At 35.0% G+C, this 22517-nt stretch overlaps 1 protein-coding gene across 1 annotated transcript in view; it reads left to right on the top strand.

The window, feature by feature from the left end:
• Positions 1–1027: 1027 nt before the first annotated feature.
• CLVS2 (clavesin 2) overlaps positions 1028–22517 on the top strand; it is a 137869-nt gene continuing 116379 nt past the window's right edge. Inside the window, exon 1 of the mRNA XM_079146270.1 lies at positions 1028–1231. Coding sequence (XP_079002396.1) covers positions 1218–1231 — 14 coding nt within the window. The 5' untranslated portion in view covers positions 1028–1217. The remainder of the gene's footprint in view (positions 1232–22517) is intronic.

Raw genomic sequence — 22517 nt, 5'->3', positions numbered from 1 at the left:
CTTGAAATTAAGTAGTGATTTCACTACCATCTCAGAGAGAAATTTGGACTTTAAGAGTTTAAGTTGTACCTTCCCAAGATCTCAGAATCTGTGTCAAATTCTTGTAGACACCTTCTGTGGTGCACAACTCCATCCTTTTGTTTGTTGACGAATTAGGCTTAATGGAGGTTTCCTGAAGTTATTTTCCCCCAAATGATAGAAAAGATAATTGATTTTATGTCCAAAATATGAACATAAAAGTATGAGTTTTTGGTCTCAGAATTTGTGTAAAGACAAAGGCAGAGGAAGCTCAAAAATATTTTGACTATTGTCAGCCTCCATGCTAAAATCAGAATATACTGTCTTCTTCCAAGGTGAAAGACACTGAAGGACAGACAAGTTCTTGGTTTGGTATATATATAAAAAAAGATATCACATTATTTCACCATTAGTTCCTGGAAGCTTTTAAGAAGAAAAGCTTACTTCAAGATTCATCATTACCATCAAGCCAATTAGTTCATCATATTAATTTCTGTTACTTAGGTAACTCAAGAAAAATGAGGTAACAAAGTGTTCTCATACACTTAACAAAAATGCATTTGGAGTCAAAATAGGGCCAGCTATAATTTTGATGACTGTGTCAAAAGGTGTGTAAAAAATAAGATTAAGATATATATAGTATCTCAAAACATGTATTTCTTCTATCTTTATTAGGACTTTGAGTCAATTTTCTTTAGATTGCAGTGTTTCTAATAGGGAGAAAAATACATTCTTTCCATTCATAGCATATAAAATCCACTTATCTCACTGATGAGTTTGTCATTCTTAAGGTGATTTTCTATCATTCCATATTTTTCTGAACTATCATTTCAAATAAAATAAACAAACATCTCTTCATTCTTGTTCAAAAACACAGACAAAAACCATCTGTACCTTGAACTGTTCCAGGTACAGTGACCACCTATGGCTCTCCATCTGTCAGATGTATAACATCCACGTCATCTGTGCTACCACATGATTCTATATTTTGAGATGGTGGCAATATTTTTCTTCATTCCATTTATGTTAAGTAAAATGTGGAATTTTTATTTGTAAAGAAAATATAAACTACAAAGAGGGAAAAACTTTTCCAAATTGACTTTGAAGAACATTTTAAAGGAGTATTTCCAAATTTTATTCTCAGCATCAGTGGCATATGCCTTTCCAAGTGAATTGTTTGGACACCAGCACCCTCTTGGATGTTTGCTTTTCAGTAAGTTAAACGTTCTATTTGATCGTCACAACTCATGCAAGTCAATTTACAGGAACTATATCAGATAAACTTAGAAAATGATATTTAAGTAACAAACATTAGCCTTGTTTCTCGAAATTTTAAGTAGCTTTTTATCATAGCTTTAAGATATAAATAGGATATGATAATTAGTGGTTAGTATTATAGCAATTCATTTTAAAACTCCAGTTGGAAAAAATTACTACTACTACTACTATTCTGACAAACTGCTGACTCAACTCTTTATGATTAAGTTTTAAATTAAAATTTGATTAAATTTTCCTATCATTTATTGCCAGTTTTATTTATTCTGAGTTGTTTTGAATCCAATAATCTTGCCAAACCCTCTTATTTTCTATAATTTATTCATAGTAGTCTCTTTTTGTCATTTAAATATATGTAGAACCTATATACCTGTAGGTCTCTTTTTTCTACTGTAAATGTTTAAGTTGTACCTTTAGACTTTTAAAAATCAAATTCACCAGTTTTGTTCATAAATCAACATTTGTATTTGTTGATATTCCTTTATTTTATATTTTTTTCCTTTTCAATGTCTATTTTTATTTATTACTTCTGTCCTTTTTTCATTGTATTTTATTGATATATTTTTAATAACTTGTAAAAGTGTTCAGTGGCCCACCAGTTACTGAGAGAACTATGTTAACATATCCTATTATGATGACAGTCACATTTCCTTGAATCTTTTTAAATTTCTATTTTATTAATTGTAATATTACATTATTGAGGATGTAGTGTTGAATTTTATATATATATAATTAAATATATATTAAATTAAATATATATAATAATATGTATATATTATCATTGATCTGTAATTATCATTGGGTATCAGCGTCTTTATTCCTCTAGTAATGCTTTTTGTAGAAGTCCTCTGTATCTAAAAATATCTTCTTATGGTAGGCTTCTTTGGTTAGTAATAGATTTGATTATACATAATGACCACTTTAGTAGTCTGAAAATTGTAGAATATTGTTAATTCTTATGATTTGGTTTGATATTTTCCTGATAATTTTTCATTTTGTATTTTAAATTTTCTATATCTTGTCTTAGTTATAACAGGTTTTTACTTGTTCAATAACCAATTTGATAATCTCTGTCTTTTGTCTGAACATTTAATTTGTTTGCATTTAATGGTATTAGTATATCTGCATTATATATGGTATATTTATATTGCTATATTTATTTTATTCTATTTTTCCTATTTGTCCAATTTTTTATTTTGTTATCTTTTCTCCTCTTTCTTACCTTGTTTTAATTAATTAGTTCTATTTTTGTACTTTTTCCCTTGTATTTTCTTTGAATTTCTTACATTTTAATATTTAAGAAGTTATGCTAGATATGTTAATATAACCCCCTAACTTATTAAAACCTAAAGTTAAGTGATGTTTAAATCTTTTTCACCAATATACAACAGCCTTAAATATTTTCCTTTTATTTATCCCATTACTGATTTTTAACATTAGTTTTAGGTATTTAAATACTTTATTTTTAATGCCAGGATATCATTACTGTTATTCCATATATCACTGCTTGTATAGATAGACAAACCTATTCAACACATCCTATGCTTTTCACTTTCTCTAGCATCTCAAACATTTATATTAGTATACTTTATATTAATCTGCAATCTATTTTGAGAAGTTTCTGTACTTGACATCTGTGGCAGTTTTCTTACTTTTGGTCTGATAATGTCTATTTCACTTTTTTCTTGAAGGATGTATTCACTGACTGTAAAATTCCTTGGCTATATCGTTATATATTTTGCAGTTATAATTCCTTTGTTTTATGATTTGCAAATTTTTGCATCAGGAAGATGCCGTAATTGTTACCATCATTCATTGAAGGTTATTGGTAATCTTACTTCCTTTTAAAAATTTATTCTTTGTTTTGAGTTTTAACAATGTGGTCATTATCTGTTTATATAATGATATATCTACATGTATTTAACTTTATTGTGTCAGAGTTCATTGAGTCTTCTGAATATAAGATTTGAGCTATTTTTACCTTTTTACAAAATATCAATCTCCTGTTCCAATACACACCTTCTTACTCGGTCATCACTCTCTCCAGGCTTTCCTTCAATATTTTAAATTTCTGGTCTTACTTTTAGGTGCCTTGAGTAATTTCTTCAGTTTTTTTTAATTCATCCATTTTTTCTTTTTTTTTTTTTTATTAAAAATCATAAATTTACATAGGGCCAATGTTGTTCATTCATTCTGTTATTTTTTTTCCCTTTCCCCCCCACCCCTTCCACCCCTCTTTTCCCTTTATACAGTCCTTCCTTCCTCCATTCTTACCACCCTCCTTATCCCTAACCCTAAACCTAACCCGAACCCTAACGCTAACCCCTCCTACCCCCATTATATTTCCTCATCCACTTATCAGCGAGATCATTCGTCCTTTAGTTATTTGAGATTGGCTTATCTCACTTAGCATGATATCCTCCAATTTCATCCATTTGCCTGCAAATGTCATAATGTTATCATTCTTCATGGCAGACTAATATTCCATTGTATATATATGCCACAGTTTCTTTATCCATTCATCAACTGAAGGGCATCTAGGTTGGTTCCACAGTCTGGCTATGGTGATTGAGCAGCTATGAACATTGATGTGGCTGTATCTCTGTAGTATGCTGATTTTAAGTCCTTTGGGTATAGGCCAAGGAGTGGGATAGCTGGGTCAAATGGTGGTTCCATTCCAAGCTTTCTGAGGAATCTCCATACTGCTTTCCAGAGTGGCTGCACTAATTTGCAAACCCACCAGCAATGTATGAGTGTACCTTTTCCCCACATTCTCGCCAATACCTATTGTTGCTTGTGTTCTTGATAATCACCATTCTAATTGGGGTGAGGTGAAATCTTAGGGTAGTTTTGATTTGCATTTCTCTTATTACTAGAGATGATGAACATTTTTACATATATCTGTTGACTGCTTGTACATCTTCTTCTGTGAAGTGTCTGTTTGTTTCCTTAGCCCATTTGTTGACTGGATTATTTGTAACCTTGGTGTAGAGATTTTTGAGTTCTTTATAGATTCTGGAAATTAGTGCTCTATCTGAAGTATGAGTGGCAAAGATATTCTCCCACTCTGTAGGCTCTCTCTTCACATTACTGATAGTTTCCTTTGCTGAGAGAAAGCTTTTTAGTTTGAATCTATCCAGTTGTTGATTCTTGCTTTTATTTCTTGTGCTATGGGAGTCCTGTTGAGGAAGTCTGATCCTAAGCCAACAAGTTGAAGATTTGGACCTACTTTTTCTTCTATAAGATGCAGGGTCTCTGGTCTGAGTCGGAGGTCCTTGATCCATTATGAGTTGAGTTTTGTGCAGGGTGAGAGAAAGGGGTTTAATGTCATTCTGTTGCATATGGTTTTCCAATTTTCCCAGCACCATTTGTTGAAGAGGCTATCTTTTCTCCATTGCATATATTTGGAACCTTTGTCTAGTATGAGAAAATTGTATTTATTTGGATTTGTGTCCATGTCTTCTATTCTGTACCATTGATCTACCTGTCTATTTTGGTACCAATACCATGCTGTTTTTGTTACTATTGCTTTGTAATAGAGTTGAAGATCTGGTATTGCGCTACCCACTGCTTTGCTCTTTCTACTGAGGATTGCTTCAGCTATTCTGGGTTTCTTATTCTTCCAGATGAATTTCATAATTGCTTGCTCGATTTCTGTAAGGTACATCATTGGGATTTTAATTGGAATTGCATTGAATCTGTATAGCAATTTTGGTAGTATGTCCATTTTGACAATATTAATTCTGCCTATCCAAGAACATGGAAGATCTTTCCATCTTCTAAGGTTTTCTTTAATTTCTTTCTTTAGTGTTCTGTAGTTCTCATTGTAGAGGTCTTTCACCTCTTTTGTGAGATTGATTCCCAAGTATTTTATTTTTTTCAATGCTATTGTGAATGGGGTAGTTCTCCTAATTTCTCTTTCTGAAGATTCATCACTTATGCATAAAAACGCATTGGATTTATGAGCATTAATCTTGTAACCTGCTACTTTACTGAATTCACTTATGAATTCTAAGAGTTTTCTGGTGGAATTTCCACGTTCCTGTAAATATATAATCATGTCATCAGCGAACAGGGATAGTTTGAGTTCTTCTTTTCCAATTCCTATCCCTTTAATTTCTTTGGTTTGTCTAATTGCTCTGGCTAGAGTCTCAAGAACGATGTTGAATAGAAGTGGTGAAAGAGGGCATCCCTGCCTTGTTCCAGTTTTTAGGGGAATGCTTTCAGTTTTTCACCATTTAGAATGATATTGGCCATGGGCTTAGCGTAGATGGCCTTTACAATGTTAAGGAATGTTCCCACTACCCCAATTTTCTCTAGTGTTTTGAGCATGAAGGGATGCTGTATTTTATCGAATGCTTTTTTCTGCATCTATTGAAATAATCATGTGATTCTTAACTTTTAGTCTGTTGATATGGTGAATGACATTTATTGATTTCTGGATGTTGAACCAACCTTGCATCCCTGGGATATAACCCACTTGATCATGGTGCACTATCTTTTTAATATATTTTTGTACGCGATTTGCTAAAATTTTGTTGCGAATTTTTATGTCGATATTCATTAAGGATATTGGTCTGAAATTTTCTTTCCTCGATGTGTCTCTGTCTGGTTTAGGTATCAGGGTGATATTGGCTTCATAGAATGAGTTTGGGAGGGTTCCCTCCTCTTCTATTTTATGGAATACTTTGAGAAGTATTGGAATGAGCTCTTCTTTAAAGGTATTGTAGAACTCGGCTGAGAACCCATCTGGTCCCGGACTTTTCTTTGTTGGTAGGCTTTTGATGACCTCTTCTATTTCATTGCTTGAAATTGATTTATTTAAGTTGTGTATTTCCTCCTCATTCAGTTTAGGCAATTCATATGTCTCTAGAAACTTGTTGATGTCTTCGAGGTTTTCTGTTTTGTTGGAGTATAGATTTTCAAAATAGCTTCTAATTATGTTTTGTATTTCACTCGTGTCTGTTGTGATATTTCCTTGTTCATTCCGAATTTTGGTAATTTGAGTTTTCTCCCTCCTTCTCTTTGTTAGTGTGGCTAAGGGTTTATCAATTTTGTTTATTTTTTCAAAGAACCAACTATTTATTTTGTTAATTTTTCCGATTGTTTCTTTTGTTTCAGTTTCTTTGATTTCGGCTCTGATTTTAACTATTTCCTGTCTTCTACTACTTTTGTTGTTGGTCTGCTCTTCTTTTTCTGGGGCTTTGAGCTGTAGTGTTAAGTTGTTTATTTGTTGATTTCTACTTCTTTTTTTGTATGTGCCCCATGAAATAAATCTTCCTCTAAGTACTGCTTTCATAGTGTCCCAGAGATTTTGATAGGATGTGTCTTTGTTCTCGTTTACTTCTAAGAATTTTTTAATTTCCCTCCTGATGTCTTCTGTTATCCATTCATTATATAATAGTGTATTATTTAATCTCCAGGTATTGGAGAAGTTTCTGTTTTTTATTCTGTCATTTATTTCTAATTTCAATCCATTATGATCTGATAGAGTACAAGGTAGTGTCTCTATCTTCTTGTATTTGCTAACAGTAGCTTTGTGGCATAAAACATGGTCTATTTTAGAGAAGGATCCATGTGCTGTTGAGAAGAAAGTGTATTCGTTCTTTTTGGATGGTATATTCTATAAATGTCCGTTAAGTCTAAATTGTTGATTGTGTTATTGAGATATATGGTTTCTTTATTCAATTTTTGTTTAGACGATCTATCCAGTGGTGAGAGAGGTGTGTTAAAATCGCCTAATATTATTGTGTTGTGGTCTATTTGATTTCTGGAATTGAGAAGAATTTGTTTGACCTTCATGGATGAGCCAATGTTCGGGGCATAGATATTTATGATTGTTATGTCTTGCTGATTTATGCTTCCCTTAAGCAGTATGTAATGTCCTTCTTTATCCCTTCTGACTAGTTTTGGCTTGAAGTCCACATTATCTGAAATGAGGATGGATACTCCAGCTTTTTTGCTGTGTCTGTGTGCATGGTATATTTTTTCCCATCCTTTCACCTTTAGTCTATGGGTATCTCTTTCTATGAGATGAATCTCTTGCAGGCAGCATATTGTTGGATTTTTCTTTTTAATCCAATCTGCCAGTCTATGTCTTTTGATTGATGAGTTCAGGCCAATAACATTCAGGGTTACTATTGTGATATGATTTGTATTCCCAGTCATTTGACTCATTTTGGTTTTTTTGATATGATTTTGATTTCTCCTTTATTTGCTATTCCTTTAGGATAGTTCCTCCCGTTGCTGATTTGCTTCTTTGTTTTTCATCTCTTCCTCATGGAATATTTTGCTCAGAATGTTCTGTAATGCTGGCTTTCTTTTTGTAAATTCCTTTAGCTTTTGTTTATCATGGAAGGATCTTCTTTCATCGTCAAATCTGAAAGTAAATTTTGCTGGGTATAAGATTCTTGGTTGGCATTCATTTTCTTTCAGGGCTTGGTGAATGTTGTTTCCGGCCCTTCTAGCTTTTAGGGTCTGGATGGAAAAATCTGCTGATATTCTTATTGGCTTCCCCCTGAATGTAACTTGATTCTTTTCTCTTGTGGCCTTTAAAATTCTGTTTTTATTTTGAATGTTAGGTATTTTCATAATAATGTGCCTTGGTGTGGGTCTGTTGTAATTTTGTATATTTGAAGTCCTATAAGCCTCTTGTACTTGTTTTTACATTTCATTCTTCAGATTTGGGAAATTTTCTGATGTTATTTCATTGAATATATTGTTCATTCCTTTGGTTTGTTTCTTTAAGCCTTCCCAATCCCCATAATTCTTAAATTTGGCCTTTTCATGATATCCCATAATTCTTGTAGATTCTGTTCATGATTTCTTACCATCTTTTCTGTTTGGTCAACTTTGTTTTCAAGGTTAAATATTTTGTCTTCAATATCTGAGGTTCTGTCTTCCACGTGTTCTATCCTATTGGTTATGCTTTCTGTGGAGTTTTTAACTTGGTTTATTATTTCCTTCATTTCAAGGATTTCTGTTTGTTTGTTTTTTTTTCAGTATCTCTAACTCTTCATTGAAATGATCTCTTGCTTCCCGTATTTGATCTTTTAACTGTTGATTGGTATGATCATTTAATGCCTGCATTTGCTCTTTCATCTCCTCGTTTGCTTCCCTGATTGGTTTAATTATGTACATCCTGAACTCCCTTTCTGACATTTCTTCTGCTGTGCTGTCATTGGGTTCTATTGATATACTATCTAGGTTTGTCTGGGACATTTTCTTCCCTTGTTTTCTCATATTGGTCAGATGTCATTGGGACTCTGAGATATTACAGATTTCCTCTATTGGCTTATAGTGTCCCTGTAGATTTCCAGTGTATCACTTCCCAGCCTTCAGTAGCCTGAAGTCTTAGAGTAACTTGATAATGGTGTACTTCCAAAGAAAGCTGTCCCTAGACTGCTACTGGTTCCAGGGCTTGTAGCTGGCTCTGTGTGGAAAGGCTCTCACTGGGGGGCCTGCTCTGAGAAGTTGGCTGTGTGGGAGGAGCCCACCGCTGGAATGCCCAGGGCTGCCTGGAGAAGACCCTAGCTGCCCTGCCCTACTCTTATAAGCCATCCGAATCCGGGCCTGCCGCCCAGCCAAGCTTCACCGGGTGGGGGAGACTCCCCCTGTGGTTCTATTCTAGTCCGAGTTTCTCAATGCCTCCCCTTCTTGCATCCTGTGTTCTGGAGTGACTGGATATGCAGTCACCCTCTAGTCCGCCATCTTGGATTGCCCCGTTGATAAAGCCTGTGGGCTGGAAGGGGGCAGGGCCACCGGAGAGGTCTCTGACTGCCCTGCCCTGGTCCCAGAGGCTGCTTGCGTGTTGGAGGTCTCCGCTGGCTTGGGGACTTGTGGCTGGCTCTGTGTTGAAAGGCTCTCACCGCGCATTCTGATCCAAGAAGCTAGCCTAAAAAGGCACTTCCCACTGGAGGGAGCCGGGCTGCTTGGGGAAGTCTATGGCTGCCCTGTCCTGGTCTCTGAAGCAGCATTTGGGTGGGCTGGAGCTCGCCGCGCGCTGGATCAGAGACTTGGAGCTGGTTGTGTGCAGAAAGGTTCTCACTGAGGGGCTTGCTCCGAGAAGCTGGAGTGTCTGGCCCTGTGGGAGGCGCCCACCACCGGAGTGCTCAGGGCTACCTGGGGGAGACTCTAGCTGCCCTGCCCTACTCTAATAAGCCGCCCGTATCTGGGCCTGCTGCCCGGGCCGAGCTTCTCCAGGTGTGGAGACTCACCCCGTGGTTCTATTTTAGTCCGAGTCTCTCAATGCCTCCCCTTCTTGAATCGTGGGTTCTGGAGCAACTGGAGATGCAGTCACCCTCTAGTCCACCATCTTGGATCGCCCTCCTCCATTTTTCTTTACTTAGCTTTTTGTTATTTCAGTGAACTAAATTTTTAAATATAGTTTTGTGTTTATTTCTAGAAATTGTTTTCTTCTTTTACTTTCCAAATTTGCTTGCTCTGTAGTAGTTAGAATTAAAAATCCCCTAAAGATGTCCATATCCTAATCCTTAGAACCTACAAATGTGTTATGTTATATGGCAAAAAAAGAACTGTGGTTGTGGGTTGAAATAAGTCTGCTTATCAATAACCATGGTGTAGGGAAATCATCTTTGATGACTTCAATGGACAAATGTTTTAAAGTAGATGAATCAGTGTCAGAGTGATGTGAGAAAATCTCAGCTGGTCATTCTGGATTTTAAGACAAAAGGGAACCAATAGTCTAAGGAATTTGGTAGCTTCTAGAAGCTGAATCATCTCCTAGAGTCTCTAGAAGAAACAGTCTGCCAACATCTGAGCTTTTACCTCAGTGAGATCATGTCAGACTTCCTATCTCTAGAACTGTAATGCTTCATATTTTTTAAATCTCCAAGTTTGTGGTAATTTTTTATAGCAGCAATAATAAATAATCAATAGGATATACTAAGGATTTTTAAAAAAATTAATTTGTATAAAATTTATCTGCAGTCTAATGGTCATTGTTTCTGTTGGTGTGATACAAATTAAAACTTTTCATAAATAGTTCAGTTTTCTTTTTCTTCTGGGTGAATTAAATGATTTGATTTTTCTGTTTTTTTTAATTTAGTTTTATTTTATTTTAATTGATGAGTAACAATTGTACATTTTTATAATATTTAGATATATGTATACATTGTATAATGATCATTGTATAATGATTTTTGTGTTTAAACACTCAAAATCCTCTCTTCTAACTCTTCCAAAGTGTACAATACATTTTATTTGCTATAATTACCTTACCTTACTATGCAGTAGAAATCCAGGACTTATTACACCTAACTATAACTTTGTATGCATTGACCAACATATTTCCATCCTCCCTGCCTCTCATCCTACGTGGCTTCTGGTAAACCATTGCTCTACCCTCAACTTCTATGAGACAAATGATTTTAGAATCTACACATGAGTGAGATAATGTGGTATTTGCCTTTTTGTGCCTATTATTTTACTTAATAAAATATCTTCTGTGACTATAGTCACAAACAACTCTATCCTTTTGAAAGTTTGATGTGGTCTATTGATATCACCATCGGTAAGATATGAAGAAAAACGGTATGTGTTCTTTTTCTGCCTGAAGCCTTAAGAACCATGCACAGTCTGCAATATTTTCTTCTACTTCTGTGGTGGTTGTGCATACATCTGATTGAGCCTGTATCAGCCTGAATTCCTCAATAATGATAATGGACAAAGTATTACTGCTGATCAACATTATATATGATGCCTAAATGTAAAACAAAACTTTGTTGTATTAATTCTCTGAAATGTCTGTTTTTGTTATGACAATATAAACTACATTACTCTGATCGAAACAGAAACTGCAGGAAGTGAATTTTGTTACACATATTTTAAAAGAAACTTAAAATTTGTGGCATGGGCTTAATGATCATTGGCCAACAATGAATGTGAGAGGCAAGAAGAATGGTAGTCCATGTAAGCAGTATTAAATGTCCTTTTTTGTACCTTCTGATTAACTTTGGCTTGAAGTCCACTTTATCTGAGATGAGGATGGAAACCCCTGCTTGTTTACATGATCCCTGTGAGTGATACGTTTTTTTCCTATCCTTTCACACCTTGAGTCTGTGGATGTCTTTGCCTATGAGGAGGGTCTCTAGGGGACAGCATATTATTGGGTCTTGCTTTTTAATCCAATCTGCAAGCCTATGTCTTTTGATTAATGAGTTTAGGCCATTAATGTTCAAGGTTATTATTGAGATATGATTTGTATTCCCGGTCATTTTGGTTTATTTCTAGTTTTAATTTGAATTAGTTTCTCCTTTGATTGACTGTTTATTTAGTATATTCCTCCCTTTGCTGGTTTTCACTTTTTAAACATTTCTTCTTCATGGAATATTTCGTTGAGAATGTTCTGTCACACAGGCTTTCTAGTTGTGAATTCTTTTAAATTTTGTTTGTAATGGAAGGTTTTTATTTCACATTCAAATCTGAAGCTTAATTCTACTGAGTATATTCTTGGTTGGCATCCATTTTCTTTCAGAGCTTGGTATATATTTTTCCAAGACCTCCTAGCTTTGAGGGTCTGTATTGAGAAATCTCTGAGATTCCAATTGGTTTCCTTCTCAAAGTGACCTGTCATTTTTCTCTGGCAGCCTTTAAAATTCTACCCTTATTCTGTATGTTAGGCATTATAATGTGCTTTAGTGTGGGTCTGTTGTAATTTTGTACATTTGGAGTCTTGTAAGTGCCTTGCATTTGATTGTCCATTTCATCCTTTAGGTTCTGAAAATCTTCTGATATTTTTTCATTGAAAAGATTGTGCATTCCTTTGGTTTGTATCTTTATGACTTCATCTATCCCAATAAATCTTAAATTTGGTCTTTTCACGTTATCCCATAATTCTTGAAGTTTCTGTTCATGGTTTATTAACATCTTCTCTGTGTGATCAACTTTGTTTTCAAGAATATATATTTTGTCTTCATTTCCTGAATTCATTTTCTTTCAAGTGGTCAGTCTAATTTTTAATTTGGTTTGTTGTTTCCTTCATTTCAAGAATTTCTGCTTGATTTCTTTTCAGAATTTCTCTTTATTGAAGTGATCTTTCACCTTCTGAATTTTATCTCTGATTTCATCCCTTAGATCTTCCTTTGCCTCATAGATCAGTTTAACTATGTACATTCAAAACTCCTTCTCTGACATTTCTTCCACTCTGGGGCCATTAGATTCTATTGTTGGCTCATGTTGATTTGTTTGGGGCAATTTGTTCCCTTGTTTCTTCATGCTTTTTGTGTGTCTACCTATCTAACAATGTGGATCTGTGACAGTACATTCTCTACCCTGTAGACTTGTAATGTCCCTGAGGTTTCCAGTATCTTGCCTTTAAGGGGGATACAAATAAAAAACAGTAACCAATTCAAGCAATATACAGCCTTAATCTAAATAGCCCCTACCATGATGTCTATAGTTTTATTGCAATAAACAGAAATGATGTGTTCAGTCATTGCCTACAATAAAAACAGTAAGTTTGTAAAAGGGTTTACAGTTTTAGATGGTGGACAAAGAACAGGAGAGGTGCAGGATGTGATGTTTATGAGGAAGGAGGAGAGAAGATAGAAGTAAAAAATTATAGAAAAAGGGGAAAGGAAATAATTGAGGTTGATTTTTAGGAGAAGAAGAGGGAAAGTGATTCAAGGGAAACAGAAAAGTGAAAAAAACATATAAATTAAAGTGTTTTTTTAAAAAATTTAAAAATAGGAAAAGGTACAAATAAAATAATGCCAAAAAACCCTGAAATATTCTATTCAAACATCCTAGTCCTTAATAAACTGATGCATGAAAAATAGTTGGTTTCAAAAATGATAGAAATATGAGAAAAAAAAAGAAAAAGATGAGCAGAAAATAAAAGATCTCAATAGAAAATTGAATAATTGTTACCAGTGGAGTTCAAAGTTTCTCAGCTTTCCTTCTCAGCAGTTAAGTGGGGTTGTCAGCTGTTCTGCACAAGGCAGATCAAGGCCAGGTGTCAGAACTTGCAGATGGGTCCTGGAATTGCTGGCAACTGCCAAACTGCTCAAAAGACAGGGTAGGTTTGGTGGGTATGTGCTAAGTGGTGCAAGTTAGGGCTTGACCATGTCAGAGGCCCAGCTGTTCTGCATGGGGCAGATTAAGGTTGGTTGCCAGAATCAGTGAGTGGGTGCTGGGACTTGCAGCCAACCTCAGGCTGTGAGTGACAGGCTGGGTTGGGGGCCAGGGAGCCACTGGGAGCCTGGGGATTGGGGAACAGGAGGGGCCTATTGGGTGCAGAATTGATGGTTCACATGGTGGGACCAGGGGACTGGGGAGGGAGTGAGTTGGGGATCAGGCTGGTGCTGGGACTGGCAAGTACTGGCTTGTGTGGGCACCAGGAACCAGTGGGTGCCAGACCAGCTGGCTGGGTGAGTTGAGGGCAAAATGTTCTGAAATATTTTTAAAGGAAGAAAATGTACCTAATCATCAGAAAGTTCTAAGGGATAAAGAAAACCAAATATAAACACTATCTGTGGTTGCTCTCAGTTATCTTTGATATTAGAACAAATAGATAAGCTTAAAACAAGAATTAGGCTGTAGAGCAAATCCTTCCATTTTGTTCTAAGTGTTTTTATTTTTTATTTTTTTTTTCTTAGTTGTTAATGTCCCTTTGCTTTCTTAAATTTCAGTGTAAGTTTTAGGACAGGTGCTTGTTCTTACTGAGATTCAGAGAGATTTATATTTAGTTAATCCTTATACTGTGACTGGAGTCCCTTAAGTTTCCAATTTTATAAGGTTCTCTTTTTAAGACTCTTCATCTTGAATATGCCCTTGATTTTGTCCCCTATTTTCTAGTCTCAGTGAAGAAAGGAAACTGATGTATAAATTAGCTCTTACATAAAAACTCATGAATATGTTTGAGAGATGCTATTTATAAGAAGGGTGAAATAGGTGCCCATTTCAGTATGTTGCTAGAAATGAAAGTCCCTAAACCTATGTTTTAAAAAGAATTACCTACTATTTAGATTTTGCTGCCTATTTTAAAAAACTGGAAATGGTATGTTTTCTGCCTCTCCTTTGATTATTTGCATATTTTATACCCTTCTCCACCCACTCTATTTTAGTCTTACATGGAAAAGTTATTTTTGCTGGTAAGTTTAGTGTGTATTATTATTATTAAGCATAAGAATTTGTTGTCTACACAGTTCATCAGGGTTTTTGTCTCACTATTGAGTGTCAAGTCAGAAAATTCAAGTGAAATATTTCAATATTAAGGTGTAGAATATCCAATGTGGTAGAAAATTATATTGTTTTACAAGAGAAAGGGTTAAAATATAAAATATTAAAATAAATAGATAGTAAATGACATTCTGAAAAAAATGTCTTAAATTTGCCTGTATTATGGGATTAAAGGAAAATTCCCTCTGCAATATTTCATTTGGGCCTAGGATAAAATTATAACCCAAAGGTAATTTAATTTAGAATCAATATCACTTAAAGTATTTTTTAATAGAAAAGTATGTATTGTCCCACTGAGTGTGGCAGTGTACACCTATAATCCCGGCTACTCAGAAGTCTGAGGCAGAAGGATCTCAAGCTAAACATCCTTCTGGGTGACTAGACCTTGTCTCAAAACAAAATTTTAAAAATGCCTGGGGATGTGGTAAAGCACTTGTCTACCCTGCCTGAGGCCCTGGATTTGATCCCCAGTCAAAAAAAAAAAAAAAAAAAAAGTAGATATTCGTTTTGTATGTTAAGTGTCAAGTGGAGATTGAGCTCTTAGCTGGAAGTTAAGAGTAGGCCAACATTCTAGTAGGTCAGTCAGTTTCAGATCTCAGTTCTAGAAAAACATTAAAGGCATCAAATACCAGTAATGACATTGCCTGCAGGAAAATGATGTATCCAAATACTACATTCACTCATATGTGAAATGAAGTTGTTGTACTATGTTCCTCAATTTGTGATCTTCAGCTCCAGTTTGGAAACACAAGGAAGACAAGAAAAAAATGGTGAAAAAGCGAATTGAAGTTGAATGGGGCTAGGGTTGCAGTTCAGCAGTATAGAGCTTGCCTGGCATGCATGAGGCATTGGGTTTAATCCTCAACCCCATATATAAGTAAATAAATAAATAAATAAACAAATAAATAATAAAAGTCCATTGACAACTGAAAAAAAATTTTAAAAATACCCGACATGGATTGAGAATATAAAATGTCAATACAGAGAAAACAGAAAATGATGACTATAAATATAATCTGAAACACTGTAGAAAGTCTATATTTGAATGCTTATACTGTATCCCAAGAGATAACTTAAGCACTTTTAAATGTCTTAACTGTTTCTTCTCCGGCTGTCTTTACATCTCTAAATAATATGCTCATATTGATAGGTTTACTACCTCAGGTTTATGCCTGATATTTTTATTTCTCACTATGCTGGCTTATTTGCACCATCTCTCCATCCTTTCTTATTTATTCATTAAAGAAAAATGCACTGAGGGCATATAATAAGCCAGGTCATGGGGATACAAGAAATTAATGAGACAGATAAGGTCCCTGTTCTCAAAGAACATATGGTCCATTGAGGAGAGAGATCAGCATGTAAAAGAATTAATGTGAAAATTCAAATGTTAATGAGTGAAATGAAGACAATAAAGCATGTTTATGTTAATGAAGAAAAGGAGTTTACAGCAAGTAAGTAATTACTTTCTGCTCTGCTGTCCTCTGCACCTTCTCTGTCCAATTGTCTGCCAGCTTTCAGTGTGAAAATACTCTAGGCTCACAGCCCAGCAGGAAAATACCAGTCTTTCTTATTTCTCTAGGTTAGGAATAGCAACATCTTCCCTAGAAGCCACTCTTCAGGTTACTGTTCTTTTCTCATTCCTCAATTCAACATTGTCAGGGGCAATGGAATTACTGTGATTAGCTTAAATAATCAAAATTTGCCCACAAATCAGGAGCTAGGACCACTATTTCCAGATCACCTAGGAAAGAGGTAAGAACCAGAAAAACAACAAAAAAAAAAAAAAAAAAAAAAACAGGAAGAAGGGAGAGATTGGATTTTGAAAAAGTGTCTGCTCACTTTTTTTTGACCATGACCTTGATTAAACAAGTTGTCTTAAGTAATGTCTTGAGGAAAATTGTGTGCAGGTAAAATTTTTTTAGCTCCTGTATGTGTGAAATCATCTCATTTTTACCTTTCAAATATGAATAATTGTCTAGTTACAGACTCATAGAAAGAAAAAGTGTTTCCTCAGAACTTAGAAGGGATTGCTATATATCTACCAGTTTATAATGAGAATTTTTTTGTAGAAATTTTTGAATGCTAGCATTTCTTAATGTGGCCCTCGTGTTTTTGTTGTTGTTTTGTTTCGTTCAATGCCACTGAATCTAGGGTTTTATGACCTTCTGCTTTAAACAATTATATTGCTTAAATAGTTATTTCTTCCCTTTCTTTTCATTCTCTTCTTTAGAATTTTTTTTAATTATAGGTTTGATAGCCTGAATAGTTCTTCTCAGGGTTTTGCTCCTTCTCTTCTTGTTTACACTTTCATTTCTTCATAATTGTCCATTTTATTATCTAATTCTAGTTTATTTTTTATTTCAATAAGCATATGTTTAATATCCATGATTTCTTTCATTTACTCTGCCTTTTTTTTTTTTTTTTTTTTTGCAGATCATTCTGTTTCAGGTTTGGATTCAAAATCTCTTCTAGTCTGAATTACGTTTTTACTAAAGTTGACTTCTCTTGTTGACTGCCAATAGATAAAGTATTTTCTGCATTTTTGGATTACCGTGGGAATTAAGGGAAAGTTTAATGACTTTATTTCTATACATAGATATTAACTTTTGAGTCTATTGGTCCTAGAATGAAAAGATAAATTTAGGTGGAGTGAAGAATGATGTCTGAAAGGACCAACAACCCCTGATGATCCATGCTGCTTCACGGGTGGTACCTGGGACCTACCACCACAATTTGCCTTTGCCAAAGGTGTTAAGAAGCTCCATTGGGGCTGGATGTTTTCCTGGATCCTTTTATCTTTCTTATTCTTATGACCATTTTACTAATTTTTATATCTCCAAATTCATCCCTGTCCTCTCCTTGCCCACTCTGAACCTTGCAGACTTTCTCTCCCCACCCCCAAATGCTTCTAGTTTACATATACCATTCTTTTTCTAACACGTCTGCTCAGGTACAGCAAAAATCATGAAAATTAGTTGATTAATTCATGCTGAGGTGTGAATGATTGATAGTCCAAAAAGAGGTCTTGAAAACTCATTAATTTTTAATTGGCCTAACTGAGAGGGAGAATATTTTTGAGAGCCTTTCCAGCGCCTCTTATTTCCTCTAGGCAGACTCTCATAAGATCTGTCCCAGCCACATTAAAACAGTAATCAGCAACTTAATGTCTTAATTCCTAAAGAGGCTTATTACACTAAAAGTGATATGTAAATATATTCCCTTGCTATAAATCTACATATGCATTATATGGATAATCATAATTACCCACTGTTTTCTGTCAGAAGAGTGAGTTTGTCTTTCTGTGTTTTTCAAAATCTTGGTAGGAATTATAGTCAATCTTTACACAGTAAGGTTAGTTGGAGAGAAGGAGTTAACAGGGAATCCTTATATCTCATACATTCTTTCTTCTTCAAAAACATCTGATACCAGCTTGACTCCAACTTGAAATCCTTGCTAATATTGACTAAAGGAATTTATTAGCTAGAAGATAAATGAAGGTCTTGCACCTGTTGTTAAATTCTAATGACCTAAGAATGCATTTAGAATCATAAATATCTGGTTGTTTCATCTATTTATGTAAACAAACTTGCAATACATGTTCATCTCTAGTTGCACTGAATGATGCAGGTCAGTTATAAAACTATAATGGAGCTAGGCAACTAGCAAGATACATAAAATGCACAGACCCCCGCCCAAATAATCTTGTAAAATTTAATTAGCTCTCAGCAGACATACGATCATGCAGGCACAACATATACCGATGCAAGAAATGGCTTTAGAAATTCATGTCTCACAGTTCAAAGACTTTGCTACATTGAGTTTAGACAAGCTGCAGAACTTGTCATATCTTTTGTTAACATTGGTAAAGTCTGGTGCTTGGTAAGACTTCTTTAGAAGAGTCTATTTGATGATTTCAATGTTTGTGATCATGTAGTTTATGTACATGTAAATATCTAATGTTTAAAATATCTTTATTTTTTGATGTTTTTATTAGAGCATTATATTTATGCATAATAGAGGAGTTCATTTTGATATAAGAATATATTCATGGAATATCATTTGCTCCATTTCAGTCCCTAATACTTCCTCTTTCCCCTTCCTTTTCCTCTACTCTACTGATATACCTTATATTTTCATTGCAATATCTTTAAAAGAAAAAATGTGTTCAGTACACACATTCCATAGTGTATTTTAATGTAAGCACAAAACAAATTATTGTACAATTTAATGTACAAGAACTTTGGTGTTGGACTTAGACTTGAGTCCCATTTTTGTAATTAATATGTACACTTTTTCAATTTACCTCTCTGATATTAATTTTCCTCATTAGCAAGAACATGTAAGTAATCTTAATAGGCTATGGCCTATTGTATAAACATATAGGCTATGGCCTATTATATGAACATATATATGTCATTTCCTCCTTCTCTATTCCTCACAGTTTACACTTGTAAATTAGTGTTTTCTGCATAACACTGCATGTGCACATAAATGTACTTAGTTATGAAAATTATGACATGAATTTATGGCGCTCAGATTTATTGTAGGTGATTTAGTAACAAAATAGGTAGGAAGACAGAAAAAATATTTTTTATTTAAAATATCGAAATCAATGCTGAGCAATAAAATAAATTGTCAAAGGTTGAACATTAAACAAAAATTCAAGGATTTTATTATAATATGGATGTCACTGGACATGTACTTTTTTTTTTTCAGACCATACTGGGTATTAACTCAGAGGTTCTTGACCACCAAATACATCCCCAGCCCATTTTGTTTTTTATTTTGAGACAGAGTCTCACTAAGTTGCCCAGGCTGGCCTCTAACTTACAATCTTCCTACCTCAGCCTGTGAGTAGCTGGTATTACAGGTATATGTCACTGTGCCTGGATGAACAGTACTTTGAAAGGGTATATCTAGGTTTTCATTTTGGATTTTTTTAACCATGTACTCTATCCACTTCCATACATAACCCATTTATAGTTACATGCTAATCACAAGACTGTCCATCCCTCTGTAACCTGGGACAGCCCATAATTCCATTTCAGTGTTTGTAATACAACTGTAGAGTGGGAGGCTTTAAAATGAAGAAATCTCTTATGTGCTGAATAGCAAGAGCTGGGAAATACAAAGTGTTTATCTTTGGTAATGTTGAAAGAATATGTGTTATTGGTGTTTTTTGAAAGGATTGTTGACAAAATTTTTAGAAAGATAAAAATCTAAGAATCATAATTGTATGCTATCATCCAATAGCATAAGAATTTATAATTGCACAAGTACACACACACACACACACACACACACACGGCCAATTGTTTACATTATACTCCTTTCAAATAAAACCTTTTGTTAAAAAAATAGTTTGAATAACAGTGTGGCATTGATCTTTGACTAATAGAGAATTCCAGCTTAAGTCCAAACTGTATGCACATCCTGGGAGCAGATACATGACAACATTCCTGAAGGGGTTGGTGGGACAACCATGTACAAGTCCATTTCCATGTGTGGTGATCCATTGTAAGAGCAGGAGGAATAATGCATGAAGTACTGACCTAGTAAGCAACTTAAGAATTCTTCTCTAGTCAACATCAAATCACTGAGGAATGTTGGCATTTTGTAGACTGCCATCCAGCTCATTTGGTGGAAACAGTTGATTCCTGGGAATTTGTTGTTCCCAGTGGACATTTTGTGAGAGAAATCCGATGCTGGTGGGGACATATGGGACACTCTGGGAAACTGGGGTAACTGAGGTTCAGGGGCATTTTGCAAGGGGGCTGAAATCCTCCATAATAGTGGTGGGTAAATACTGACCAACTTTGGGCCATTAGTAATGAAACTTCTGTTTTATGTGTAGGAATGTGTTTAAGGTTCTAATTCCTTTAAGTGCAACTAGTAATCTAGCAAGTCCTAACAACTTGATGTTAGCCTCTCCTGGACAGAGTAACCTGCCCCCTCCATGCAGGCTCCTGTGGCACTTATCATACATGCTTATAACATTGCTCATGTTGTGTTCTTTCATTGAATTCAAGAGGTTAATCAAGAGTACTTAACATCTCAATGTTAATCAGTTGTAATATTTGTTGAAAGTGCAAAGTTTGAGGGAAAATGGACCTTCTTTCTTTGTTGGTAGATGTGTGAAATGATAAATTATTTTAATGTATTGCAAAGCAGGTGTGTTAAATTAATACTAATATGATTTTCTGAAATGAAGGACCATCTTTTATTTAGGAAAAATAATCTTCATTTATTTCCTTCTGTAAATATATTTAATTTCATTAATCATGCTAACTGTATGTGTGGGAAACTTCTAAGCTATATAATTCAAAAGTCATCTTTTTCTGAGGTCAGATAATTCTTAGGCATTTCTACAGGATGCCTAGTTGCCAGAACAATTTTATAGGCAATTTTCATGGATCAGTGTTGTGCATTCACTCTTCACATTTTTTTCCTCTTTGTATAAGAACACTGAATTGACTTTCCCTCAGCAGACCTGTCTCCAACGTCTTCTCAGGAACCATTATTACTGTCTGTTTACCTGACTGAAAGCAAGCCATGCTTTTCACATTGAACATTGCTATTAACCATTATTCTTTACTATTCTGGAATGCTGGTTTATTCTACCAGTCTATGCCTGAGTCACCCTTGTTAACTGATTTGCTTCTGTCATAAATTTGAGATTTAACTTTGAGATTGTTTGTCCTCCTATTACATAAGATTTTTCACTATTCTAGTATACTGTAAACTTCCTTGTCCTGAAAAATCACCAACCATAGTAGTAAGAAAAGTTGTGAGTGGAGATTGAACAGATTTTTGAAGTCGAGGAGTGACACAAGAAAACCAGGACAAGTAAAGCTGGTATGGTTTAGGTATCCTAAGCAAACATAGGTTGAAAATTTAAAGTCTCAAAAAATTTAAAGTGCTCAAGTGTACTTAGCATGCAAATGGTAGGCCCAGTCTGCATACCTAAGGGAGTGCTCTATAGTCTCCTTTTGATTTGTTTGGGTTTCTTTTGGACTCCAGATCACTAAAGGAAAAGAATAACATTACAGAGTTTTATCCCAGGTCCCAGATTATGTCAGGAACAGGCTAAGACTTGGTAAATATTGATAAATACATTATGAATAAAGAATGAAATGATGACATTAAAAAATCCTTGAAATTTCCGTGTCATGTCCTTAAAAGTCAAACAAAGAAAATATGCAACCCCTGTTTGCTGAAAGTGGTAGTATAGAAGTTCAAAGGCAGAGCATTATGACAAGGAACTGTGTGTACATATAAAATGGCAAAACAACTTGCTTACTTCTGAGTTCAAGACAGTACTTAACAAATGATAAATTTAAGTGCTTACAGCTTAGCAGTTCTTTCTTTGCGTGAAGTCAAGAAAGTACTCACCTTTAGGGCCAATGATCCCTGTCTACTGGGAAAATGACCCCAGTGACAAATGTGGAGCAAGGACATGCTTGTTTAGAGAAGTTTGAGGTTTTGATGTGTGGTAGGCAAGAAACTGCTTCCTGCAATAATGAGAGAGGTTGTCCAGAGCACAGAGTTTATTCCTAGGGATGTACCTCCCACCAAGAAAGGCTCCTTTCAAAGGCTAGATTTAGACTACCTTGTTTTGTAAAGAATTATGGATTGCACCTGTCTCCTGTGGGTCTTTGAATCATTGATTTCAGAGGAGTGGGATTAGATATTTTAAGATAACAGGGAAGCCTACAGGACTCATATCCATTGGAAGCAGTAGTGAAACAAACCCAGTGAGCATGATCTGGACGGGGCTGCTGATGGATAATGGATAATCCAGACTTTGGAAATTATTTATTTATTTATTTATTTATTTTGGTAGTAAGGATTGAACCCAAGGACCTCATGCATGCTAAGCATGCAGTCTAGTACTGAGGGATGCCTCCAGTACCTCAGAGTGAATTTCAATTGGTACCTTACACAGACTGAACTCAGTAGGGTATGAGAACGAAATACCACCATTCACTCTCTAAGATGCATCTCTCCTACCCTTTGTCAGT

This window comes from Sciurus vulgaris (genome assembly GCF_902686455.1).
Source record: "Sciurus vulgaris genome assembly, chromosome: 7".
Taxonomy (NCBI): domain Eukaryota; kingdom Metazoa; phylum Chordata; class Mammalia; order Rodentia; family Sciuridae; genus Sciurus; species Sciurus vulgaris.
The sequence above is the reverse complement of the archived record's forward strand: the minus strand, read 5'-3'. Positions and strand labels throughout refer to the sequence as shown.